Raw genomic sequence first — 13,426 nt, forward strand, 5'->3', positions numbered from 1 at the left:
CATGTGCTCGTGGGAGGTGATGTATAGACCAGAGGGACTGGAGAGGAAATTAATTTCACGTTTGTGAACGTACTGTGCTGAAATGAGTAGCATGCAGTGCTTTCCTGACAGGCCATTGGTCCACTAAAACCTTTAAAATCACCCTTACTGCATTAAAGGTCAACATTGTAATGGTAACTGAATAGGAACGCTGTGATCTTCCCTACAGCAACATTAGGCCAAAATGATCTAATGTTTTCTACCGATTTAGTTTAGCATGTTTTTGAGCTATTAATGTCTTTTGCTGTTGTGAAATTCATGTTGAAATTGTTGGAGGCTGCCTTCGATGCACATTTTAGTGGGCTCCCCACTCTTGGCTGCTTCTCTGAACAAATGATGGATGGAAGAGTGCTCATTGGGACGTTAAAAGCTTGAGATACTGTATGTTTTTATAACCTAATCCTACTTTAAAATTCTTCTCCACAACTTTATCTAACTTTATCCTTCGTCTTCCTGATGCTGTTTGCTCACTTGTGTTCTTTAACCAACCACTGAGGCGTTCACAGAACATCTTTAACCTCCTAAGATCTGTGTGGACGTCACATTTTGGGTTGTCTAGACCACAAAACTAAATTTTGCTCTACAAGGGCCTGGTGTCCTCAAGTGAGGCCATTATACTGTCACCTAGTGGTGACCGAAGAACATGTTAACACACTACAATTTTTGTAACAGATTTTATTCAGAAATTTAAAAGAACAGTAAATACAGTACATGTCTGTTGTTCACTTTTACTTTTTTCTTTACTGTTTGTTTTTTGAAGCATTTTGAACATTTTTATTTAATTAAAATGTCCATTCCACCTAACATTTATGTGCTACTTTGAGTTGATTCATCACTTAAAATCTTAATAAAATACATTTAACTTGATTCCAGGTGACTCCACCTCATAAAGCTGACTGAGACGAACCAGCCAAGATGTGCAAAACTGTCATCTAAATAATTGCATTTTTTTTTATCAAAATATAAAACTAAAATCCTCATATGTGGACACTTCCTTTTTCTTAAAAACTACATCATGTAAAATGATAATTCTTTGTTCTTACACTAATCAGGTGCCAATTAGCCAAAGTAGCAAAAAGGAATAAAATATGTGTGTCATACAAGAGTTCGGGTCTTAGGAGAATATTTATATTTAGACTTAATTTCACACGGCTGCAAAGGGGGGATAAACACTTTTGCACTTTTTACACTTCAGATTTTCATTTGATTCAAATTTCCAGATTTTACAATTATGTGTTACTTTGTGTTGATCTATGACTTAAAAATGACCCTGCTTTAAAAAATCTTCTCCACAACATTAAACCTGACCTGTCTTGTGAGTTCCTTGGTTTTTATGAGGCTGTTTGATCACAGCTGTAGTTATAGTGAGAATAAATTACTCACTAGTGAAGAGAAGTGCTTAATGAGTAGGGGACTTCTGAAGGCAATTTGGTCACGTTGGATTTTATTTAGGGGTGTTAGAGGACAGGGGGCTCTGGGGGCAAATGTTCCACAGAGTTTACAGATTTTTATTTTATATTAAAAAAAAAGAATAATATTTTCTTTTCACGTCATAAAGATGTGCAGCTTTGTCTTGGTTTTTCACTTTAAATCTCAAAAAATTTAGAATGTGAATTTAGAATTTAGAACCCTCTGAACTCACTGTGATTGGCAGATTGTAAAAGTACAGTGTGTGTGTGTGTGTGTGAGTGTGTGTGTGTGTGTGTGTGTGTGTAGATGTCTCACACACAGAGGTAAAATTTCAGTCTCCTGCTGGAATTTCCATCACAGGGATGATGAACCGAACCCCTAAGTAACTCCGCCCCCTCGTTACCTGTCCCCAGGTGTTTCCTGTTTGCTGTCTACTGCTGTGTATATACAGCATCTTTGTTTTCAGTGTTCCCTTGTCAGTTTCTGTACTTGTTGTTGTTTTTTAACATTGGTTAAGTTGCTCGTTCCATATCTGTTTATTTCTTTATTTGGTTAGTTAGTCCTGTTTATTTATTCATCCTGTTTTTTGTGTTTAATTTTTGTGTTATTTCTGTTTCATTAAATAGATACATGTGCATTTGTGTCCGCCTTCACGTCCCAAAGGAATTTTTCCACCTCTGCTAACAGATAAATGACTGTGAATTTCTGTCTTTTTTATTTCTTCATTCAGCTTTGATATCTTAAGTCTTGATATATTCCGTTAGCACTTCAATATAATATAGAAATATACAGTTTTAACTGACTTGTAACAGCTAACGTTATTATTAGGCCATCCCACTGACCATCTGCCACAGTTCTCACCATTTCTGTCACAGTGTCCTTACAGAATTTGATTGACACATTTCACTTCAGCTGAGGTCGGTGTGAATCACATACCAGTCCCCATCACACCCATCAGTGTTCCCATGCTTTAGATTTGAATGATGAGCATTTGTGAATGATCCTGAAATTCAATATAAAATAAGCAGAATTTAAGAATCTTTCAGTTTCAGTTATTTACAAAGCAAATGCAACATAAGATTATTACACTATTTATTACATTATTACACTGATATTACACACCTATATTTTAAGGATTTCTATTCAAGCATTACAAAAAAGCTTTGATGATGATAAGAAATGTTATAAAAAAAATAATTGTAATTGTAATAGAAAATATTGAACAATTTTGAATGAAATCTGCATCTTTCAAAATATTATGAATAAAAAATTATAGAATTATAATGAATATAGAATTATAGAATTAAAATGTATGTTCTAGTGAATACAAACCTTGTGTTTCATTAGTGTTCATTTTTTTATGTCTATGTTTAAACTTGCAGAATTTGGGGTTCATTTCTCTTACTGAAGTAGAACATGAGCAACAAAAATAATGTAAGTAACATAAAGGTGCATCTCAAAAAAATTAAATATTATTGAAAAGTTACTTTATTTCAGTAATTCAGAATTTCAAAATGTGAAACTCATATATTACATATATATTATATAGATGTATTAAACACAGAGTGATCTACTTTACGCCTTTATTTTAGCTTCTATTGTTGATGATTATGGCTTACAGCCAATGAAAAGCCAAAAATAAAAAGGCATCAATGTCTCAGAAAATTTGAATATTATATTTTTAAGACCAATTGTTACTTTTAGCAGTGTGGGCAGTGTGCCAAGTCCTGCTGGAAAATGAAATCCGCATCTCTATAAAAGTTGTCAGCAGCAGAGGGAAGCAGTAAGATATGAAGTGCTGTAAGATTTTGTGGGAAAACCAAACTGCACTGACTTTTTTGGACTTGATAATAAAACACAGTGGATCAACACCAGCAGATGACAGACATGTCTCTCCAAACCATCACTGATTGGTGGAAACTTCACACTAGACCTCGAGCAGTTTGGACTGTGTGTCTTTCCACTCTTCCTCCAGACTCTGCTCCCTTGATTTTTACTAAATTAAATGTAAAATTTAGTAATCATCAGTCACCGGCGGCATCTGGCTGGAAATCAATCACATCCACATTTAATGCAGGAGACTTTAAACACATATCCGACTGGACAGGTCATGGACTTGGATATAACTTAGTGTTGCCACCTTTCAGAAATGAAAATAAGAGACACCCACCAAATAAATAGATAATTACAAATATATGTATGTATATTTGCATATACAAGTTATATACAAGTATATATATTGACATTTATGGATAAAGAACAAATTGAATTTTGGTTCAATACAGGACACAACATTTAACTGTCAAATAAAGGACATTCTGTATTTTACAGGATGGGTGGCAACCCTAATATAACTCCACCCACTTGGTATCCTACTTTTTAAAATTTTATGCTCATGACTTTTAAACTTTTAAACTGTAAGTCAGTTTAAAAGAAAATGGACTCGTTACAATGAGTTTTGGCTGTTTTTTGAATGTGCTCCATGAATAAAATGTGCAATGAAAATGTAGAAGGGGACGTTCCTCATATGATAAAAATACTGTACATTAACGTTCAGGGCTATAAGTTACCAGTGAGACGCTCTTTTAATAGACTACAGTGATGCACTGCTGCAGAGCTCCGGAGCCGCTGATACTGCCCTGGATAAACATGTAGTGGAGGGCGTGATGCACATGACCTGTGAGTCAACATCACACTCAGATGAACATTTATGGCTGACTGTGTTTCAGGGTGTTCTGTATCTGCTAAGCCAGACACATTCAACAGCGCTGGGCGTAATGAGCTACAAATCACCTTTAAACTGAAAAAAAAAAAAAAAATATATATATATATATATATATATATATATATATATATATATATATATATATATATATATATATATATATATATATATATATATAGTTTATAGACTGCAAAAAAAGCAACAATTAATGTATCTGCTAAGCCAGACACATTCAACAGCGCTGGGCGTAATGAGCTACAAATCACCTTTAAACTGAAATTTAAATATATATATATATATATATATATATATATATATATATATATATATATATATATATATATATATATATAGTTTATAGACTGCAAAAAAAGCAACAATTAATGCATTAATAAATAATTCAGTGGTATGCATCCTGCCTTACAATCAAGCCATTCAGGTTGGCAGTGTTTTTGTTATGAGTACTAACATACTATTGCCTGTGTGTGTGTATGTGTGCATGTGTTTGTGTGTTTGTTTTGCCAGTTCTGTGTTGCAATAAATGGGATTAAAATAGCTGAACTTGTTAAATGATATCAAAGCATATATGGATCAAAGTACAGAATGACTTAAATTATTATGTCAATCTAATAAAAAAAAATTACATTAATCACAACAATATTCTGTAATTAACTGCGGTTTGATCAGACTTGTTCTTATTAGAAATATACATTTTTTACCTTTTGTGGTCCGATCAAAAGAGGGAATCACTTTTTTAGATGGATGAGACTCTGCTTACACCCATTAAACAACAGTAAAAAAAAAAGAGCCATTGGTTAAAGTGCTTATGATCATGACTCCCGTATCTACTGTAACTGTAGATTACAGAGCATCTTAACCCGACTTTGACTTGAAAATGCCAAGATGTGCAAAGCCGTCATGTAAGCAAGAGTAGCTGATTTTTTCATAGTTTGGATTCCCCTTAGTATTAGTGTAGAATGCCGAAAACTTTAAAATTAGGGGGAAAAAACACTGAATTTAATGTTTTTTAATACATAAACTTTTAACTGGTACTTTAGATAAAATCGCAAATAGATTGTAAACCTGGATAGCCATAATATCTAGCAAAATGTATTAATTAAAGTTAAATAAAGTTATTATACATAGTTTATCACTGAATGTTTAACACCAGATTTACCTCAATACAAGGAGGTGATTTTTCAATTTTGGGTATATTTTACCTTAATAACTTAAATAAAAACATGAATAAACACTTATAGAGGTGATAGAGGTCAATGATTTAGTCATTGCGTGCATCATTGCAAAAAAAAAAAAAAAGAGAATGAGGAAATTTTAAAGACCTCTTTTAATTGCTTGGAAACGATGCTGCTTCACCAGAAAAGCTGCTTCAAACACACGTCATTACTCAACACATTTCAACTGTGAATATACCACAAGCTTTTACACACCTACTGAACCATTAAATATACAGTTTCAGTTTAGACACACTTTAAATTCAGTCAAAAATGAGGAAAAACATGCAATTATAAAGTAAACCAAAAATTATTAACACAAACCAAAATATGTTTTAGATTTTAGATTTTTCAAGAGGTAGAGTATATATATATATATATATATATATATATATATATATATATATATATATATATATATATATACTGTACTTTAGGAAACGAAGGTCAGTCAATCCGAAAAATGTCAAGAACTTTGAAAGTATCATCAAGTGCAGTCGTAAAGACCATCAAAAACGTCATGATGGAACTGGCACTCATCAGGAACACCCCAGAAAAGGAAGAGCAAGAGTTCCCTCTGTTGCACGGGATAAGTTCATCAGAGTTACCAGCTTTAGAAACCGTTAAAAGCTAAAAGTTAAAAGCTCCCCAGTTAAGAGAACCTAAATGCTTCTTCACAGAGTATTTTGTTTTGTTTAACACTTTTTTATGTTACTACATTAAGTTAATTAACACTTACTTTTGACTTGTATTGTTTACTGTAGATTTCTGGACTTTTATACAGATATCTAGTATTAAAGTTCCTACAAAATATAATTAGATTAGTAAATATCTTGTTATTGGATTTGTAGTAGTAAAAACATGAATGGAGTTGTGCAATGTTATGATTCATTTTGGGAGGGGGAACACGCTCAAAGCAAAACGTTAACTGTAAATTCCATCTCTAACTTCCGTGTTTATAACTGACGTTTTCCCAACACACCTCCCTTCCTCACTCATCTCCGCATTTATCATATCTCTGTCAAATCTCACTCCTACGCTGTACACAGAAAAAAAAAAACTAGCTGTGGTTGCCAAGATATTCTGTAGGAATGCAGTAAAAATGTAAATAAAATATATATATTTTTTTAGATGTTTGACATTTACCTAGAAATGTAAAATAAACCATTAAATTCTAAAAGAAAGAAAAAAACATTTTAACTGATATATACACACTTTTTTGGACATATTTTTTTAAACTCTGGTAAAGACATGCAATTAAGGAAATATAAGAGAAATAAAACTATTAAGAAATAAGAAATAATTGGAAACAAACTCTTAAATACAGTAAAAATCTGGTCTAAAACTTTTACTTGCCTCTACTTGCAGTTTCTCCGCCTACTAGAGCAATTATGAGTCAACACATAACAATATATTGCGTAACTGTAAGCAAGCCAATATATTGCAATTGTTTAAATCAAACTGTAGGAAATATTTAGAGGCTCCGAGTGGTCCAGTGAGTGGTCCAGCTAAGCGCTGCCATTATGATCGGAAGATCGCTGGTTTGAATCCTGGTCATGCAGCTTGCCATCAGCGGCTGAAGCCCTGAGAGAGAGCACAATTGGCCTTGCTCTCATTCTCTGGGTGGGAGCTCCAAAAGGTGATGTCGATCAGCACAAGGCGTCTGTGGGCTGATGTATCAGAACCGAGTCGCTGCGCTTTCCTCCGATCTTCAATATATCAATCATTTTCTTACACCCCAAAACCTGAAAACCTGCAGTGTGAGAATGGATAAAATCATGGAAATCATTGCCTTATTTTTTTAAGTAATGTTAACCAAAAACATTTAAAAGTGACTTAAAACTTTTTTTATTTTATGCCTAATTTGTTTTTTTTAAATAATAATTCAGTTTGGGAATAACTATGAATTTTATGTTCAGGTGAACAGAATTTATTTGTTGTTTATTCTTCTTTTTATTTAACCTAAATATACATTTAACATATTACAAAACTGGCAACATACTAGTAATAGACTTAGAGAAGTGTCTCATGTCTCATTTTTGTTTCTCATGCTGTTTCTCCTAAGGATCTTAGCAAAAACATCTGGGACAAAGTTGATTTTTAAATGAAACCTAAGTGAGAATCACAAATGCGTCTCCTGAGACATTAAAGATCAACATTTGAGCAATATATTTTTCCTCAGTGTTCTGCCAGCAGGTATTGTAGGTGTAGTTTTCTGCTGTTTCACATGTTTTTGCCGTGTGTAGAAATTGACCTTGGTTAGTAACCTGATCTCCAGTGGTTTGCATTAGTTTGCTGACGCATCTTCTTCTACAGCTTTTCCGTTTTCTTTTCTCTCGGCTTCGCTGGGGTCTCTCCGAGGGGCAGGAATTTTAAATCCCAGTTAATGCTGCCATAATTGTCAAGGATTGCTTTGAGTTCAGGAGGGATTTGTCTGTATCAGGCTCATCAGCGAGATGCTTTCGCTTATCCACTGACTTATTTTTGGGGTCATAGATTTCTCCACACATTCTTTATCCTAATTTGCAGTTGATTTAGTAGGTAGTGAAGGCCCTGGTTTCTATGGTGTAGGAAGCAGAGAAAATACTAGTGCAGAAAAGCTGAAAATGTTTAAAAACTTTTATTTTGAAAGACGTGTAAGGATGTAAGGACATTTATATTTATTTTTTCAGTTTTTGGGTTAACTAAAAAGTATTAAGGCTTGACGTTGTTCTAATTTAATGTAACTGAGTATTTTACCTATTTTGACCATTTTAACGTTTAAACAAAGCCTTTTTAACTCTATAAATGTATTATTCAACTATTAATCCTAATGCAAAAATGTAATTTCCATTTTTGGCATATGAAACTGATGATAATTATGGCAGTAATTAGTGTGGAGTTTACTTACTTTATTATAATTTATTTACTTTATTTATTTAAAATGAGTTAGGTGAACGTTTCTGGGCATTTTTTTTTTTTAACATGTGCACGTCGTTCTGTCTCTTGACCTTCTCTGAAAATAAGGAGCGGTCACACAACAAGCACTGACACAACATCCACGTCTCTCTGAGCAACTTTTGTGATTTTCCACTAAGCTCTCTACAGTATTTCACAGACTGTAAGTCATTGTGTCATCCTGAGGCAAAGGTCAAACAGAATAGCTTCTGTGGTACACTCAGGACCCTCCTTCTTTACTGGGATTGGATAATAACATTCCTACTGTTGGGCTGGGATTGGCAAGTGGAATTTTTTTTTTTGCTGTACTGAGATTGGCTAGTAGCATTCCTTCTCTTACACTCATTGGCTGGTGGTATTCCTCCTGCTGGATGGGATTGGCCAAAGAGTTTTCTTTATAGTACATTGGGATAGTTCAGTTCTAATAAAATCTCTCCTGCTGGGCTGGGATTGACTAATGGCATCCCTTCCTTTACACTGATTGGCTAATTTATCCTAGTTAATTCCTATGGCTCGTGACATTGACTAGTGACACTGGAATTGAGTGACAGTATTCCCCAGCCTTGGCTTAGGGTAGGCTAAAGCATTTCTTCTCCTACACTGGGAAAGTCAGAGAGAATTCCCTTCTTCTTCACTTCAAGTGTCTTATAGCATTCTGCCTGCTGGGATATAATTGACTAGTTGTATTCCTTTTTTTAAACTGGGAATATCTATAAAAATTCCTCCTCCTATGATGGGATTGACTAATAAAATACAATCCTGCTGGATTAAGTAGTGAAAGTGGCTTGTGATATTTTTCTCCTGCAACCTGGGATTGTTTAAAATCGCTCCCCCTAAACTGGGATTAGCTATAAGCATTCATCCTTGTGGCCTGTGATTGGCTACAGTAGCATTCCACCTCCAGCACTGGGAATATTCCTAGTAAAGTTTTTCCATTTGCTAATAGTATTCTTCCTTCTCGGATTGGCTAGTTGCATTCTTTCTTCTAAAACAGGGTTTTCTGTTACTATTCCTCTTTCTGGGATGCTTGGGATTGGATAGTGGCATTCAAACTCCTATGCTGGGAATGTCTAATAAAATCCCTCCTCCAACTGGTCTGGGATTGGCTAGTAGCAATCCTTCTTTTGCACTAATTGCCTAATAATATTCCTGCTGTTGGCATAGGGCTGGCTAGTGGAATTCCTTCTCATACACTGGGAAATTCTAATAAAATCCCTTCCTCCTCTAAAACTGGGATTGAGTAATAGAGCTGCCTAGATCAGGAAGTATTCTGGCAATACGATTGGGTGACATTGGATGAGATTGACAAGAGAGTTTCTTCTTCTTGTATACTGGGAAGATTGTTGACCTGGGATTGAATAGTAGCATTCCAACATCTACACTGGGAATTTCTAATAAAATTCCTCCTCCAACTGTTCTGGGATTGGCTAAGATCATTCATTCTCCCCACACTGATTGACTAATAATATTTCTATTAAAATATCCCTATGTTGACATAGAAATGGTTAGTGGAATTCCTTCTTGGTAATTTTAATAACATCCTTCCTTCTAAACTGGGATTGGGAAAAAACAACATTCATCCCACTGGGATGGGATTGACTAGTGGAATTCCTTGTCCTACACTGGGAATATTAAATTAAATCATTCCATCATTCCATTGGCTATAAGCATTCCTTCTTCTACTCTGATTGGCTAATAATATTTCTACTGATGACATAGGGGTGGCTAGTGGAACTCCTTCTGGGAAATTCTAATGAAATCCTTCCTTCTAAATTTATTATTAATTGGTTAATATCAACATTCATCCCCCTGGGCTGGCATTGACTAGTGGCACACCATGTTTTACAATGGGAATACTGGGAATATTTAATAAAATACCTTCTGCAAACTGGAATTAAGGAGTAATATCTTACTATAATCATCTTGCTGGGCTAAAATAGACCTGCTAGATCTGATCCAGGCTTCCAGTGTCCTCTCCTCTCCTCTTTCTCCTCTATCTTCCCTTTGCTTTGGAGGCTTGTAACATTCCATCTCCCACCTCCTGCTCTGTGATTGGCTATCATCTGCTGCCTAGTCTTGCAGGCAGGCCTATAACCATTCAGCAGATTAGACTAACTCACTTGCTTCATCTGTCTAATTCAGGCTGCAGCAGCATGTCGGCTATTTTGGCGATGCGATTGGCTGACACTGGATGCGCCCGCCTTCTAGCCGTGTCTAGCAGCGAGTAGCCAATCACGGAGGCTTTGGGGAGGCGGGTAGCCAATGGGAGCGTGGAAAGGCAGGGCTTGGCTGGAAATGGGTGGGGAAAAAACGGAGCACGCGCGTGTTGGAGGTTTCTGTAAGGGAAGGGGGAGTGATAATGATCTCGCGCTGCAGTGACGAAAGCAGCTGCAGCTCCAGTATAGGCTATAAGCCGCGGAGCGCCTTCAGACAGACAGACACACAGCCGGAGACACACACACACTCGCTCTCTCACACACACACACACACACACACACACGGACATTACCGCGCGGAGGATATAACGGAGAAAGGACGATGGTGTAAGGGGACGATTAATTATATTTTTTTGGATTGAAAAATTTAGGGAATGTGATTCTTTGACGTTCGTCGGTTCTCGGAGCGCGCGGAGTGGCTCGTTTTCAGAGATTTCTCGTTTAATTTGTCGCTAATTTTCCGTATTCCGTCTCGTCGTCCGTCTCCTCTTTGAGAGATAACGTTCCCATGCGATTCTTCAGACTCACCTTTAAGTGTTTCGTGGATTGTTTTTGAGGGTGCTCTTTTAATTCGGTGTACTTTTCTTTTCCTTTTTTGAACGACCGTAGTATATTCCAACCTTTATTTATATACTGACATTTTGCGCGGAAAAAAATAAAATTGAACGACCCCCCTCGTTGCCAATTTCAGCGTCAAAAAAGGGTCTGACATTGAAAAACTAAATATTTTAATAATAATAAAAAAACCACTGCAGACTTGAATTGGGCTGAACAGCCTAAAACAGCCTTTTTTAAACAAAAACATAATAAATAAATAAATTGCTGAATAGCCTACAACAACAGCAACAACAGCAACAGAAAAGGCTAAGGACCAGATTCTGTCTGAGAAGAGAGAGGAGCTCAACAGGGTCACCAAGAAGAGAAGAACAAAAGGATATTTGGTGTGGTGACACAGACAGTAGATTGGTGTCTGTCTGTCTAAAGACTGTGAAGCAACAACAAAAAAAGAAAAAGAACGAAAGAAAGAAGTGAAGCAGATTGAGTCATATTGAAAGGGAGAAAACTGAAAGCTAATTGATTGATTGACTGATTGATTGAGTGAGTAAGTGATTGGGAAATCCCATTCAAAACAAAGCAAAGCAAAGGCCAAAAACAAGCCAAGCAAAACCAAAACCAGCTAAATCTATAGGCTATAACATATATAACTACAACACACTATAGACTCTATAGCTACTCATTGCTGGTGAGGAGGAAAAGAAGAAGAAGAAGAAAAGGATGGAAAAGACAGACTGCTGCGCCCTGAATGTGGTCCTGGCCGAAGAGAAGAAGGGTCAGCTCATCCCTAATGGGAACCATCAGGGTGTCAACGGGACCCTGGTGGCCCCGGTCAGGGCGCTACCTGAGCGCGAGACGTGGACCAGGCAGATGGACTTCATCATGTCCTGCGTGGGCTTCGCCGTGGGGCTGGGCAACGTGTGGCGATTCCCCTACCTCTGCTACAAGAACGGTGGAGGTGAGTCACCAGTGATATTATTATATTATTTTTTATTTATTTATTTATTTTAAGAGAATTATCTTGTTGCTAACTCACTTTTTGCACCTCTACTAGCATTTTATTGTTGGCTTTATTTTTTTATTTACAAAATTTAACTTTTAATAAACATTTTTTTGTTCATCCTGCTCCTACTATAATATTTTATAGAGCTAATATTTCGCACACCTGTGCAAAAAAGTGGTGTATTTTTAGGTGTATCACTTCGAGCTGCATTTTTAAATGCATGAGATGTGCTATATAAATCAAGCTTATTATGGTTTTGCTATCATCATCATCATCATAATAATAATAATAATTATTATTATTAATAGACCATGCATGCACAGATCAAATTAATAAAAAGTGAGGGTAGCCTACAGCCTGTGTGCTCCTCCCACCAAAAAGACGTCACCAGTCTTAGTCACCCACTTCTAAGCACGAGAGGTTCAATCGTTCGTTCACTCGTTCATTCATTCCTTCATTCATTCATTTAGCAGCCCCCCTCTGAATCTCTCACTCCGACTTCCTCATATTATGCATCTATAGCATCTGCATGTGTTTTAAAGCCTTTATAACGATATATTTAACGCTTTAATAATGGTGATCTAATGCTACGAGGTTCCTCTCTTATTTAATTAGCTATAAATACAATTTAAATCTGTAAAACTAAACGCTTTGTGCCACCACCGGAAATGCTGTACTATAAAGAGTGTGCTACGGTATCATAGTGAGGCTGTGAAGCCCCGCCCCCTGCGAAGCGGCACATCACGAGACTTAGAGGAAGCTCGAGCCTTCATTCATTCATTCATTCATTCATTTCTGTATCTTTCGTTTATTCGCGTGTTGGCGCGTGCTTTTTGCCTCTGTAGCGTGTATAAGGTGTGTTGGGTGCTGTAGTGTGTGGAGTGGTGTGTGAGGAGGCTGCAGCAGTGTGTATTCAGTGTGTACAGGCTGTTTAATGTGTGTGTATGTGGTGTGTGTGTGTAGTGTCTCCGCGCGCGCGCACGCGCTGCAGTGCTGCTCCTCTCCGCCTCGTGCAGAAGCGGCGGTGCTGGGCTACGTGTCTGACGGAGCGTAAGCTCGGTTCTCCGCCGCGGGTCAGGTGACACCGAATATCAGGGTTTTTCCCCACCTTCTTTCCACCGTTAGAGGAGGAGCCAGCTCCTGATGACGCTCTCCTCTCTACTGAAGAGTTAGGGGCTAGCACTGCGCATGTCATAAAAAAAAAAAAAATGTAAAAAAAAAAATAAAATAATAATAAATAAATTATATACATATATGCAGTACCAATCGAATCTGTACACTGTACATTATTGATAAAGTCATCCAAACC

At 36.5% G+C, this 13,426-nt stretch overlaps 1 protein-coding gene across 1 annotated transcript in view; it reads left to right on the plus strand.

Moving 5' to 3' along the window:
* The first annotated feature begins 10,734 nt into the window (after positions 1–10,734).
* slc6a8 (solute carrier family 6 member 8) overlaps positions 10,735–13,426 on the plus strand; it is a 74,606-nt gene continuing 71,914 nt past the window's right edge. The window contains exon 1 of the mRNA XM_007245855.4: positions 10,735–12,072. Coding sequence (XP_007245917.1) covers positions 11,835–12,072 — 238 coding nt within the window. The 5' untranslated portion in view covers positions 10,735–11,834. The remainder of the gene's footprint in view (positions 12,073–13,426) is intronic.

This window comes from Astyanax mexicanus, chromosome 12, assembly GCF_023375975.1.
Source record: "Astyanax mexicanus isolate ESR-SI-001 chromosome 12, AstMex3_surface, whole genome shotgun sequence".
Lineage (NCBI taxonomy): Eukaryota > Metazoa > Chordata > Actinopteri > Characiformes > Acestrorhamphidae > Astyanax > Astyanax mexicanus.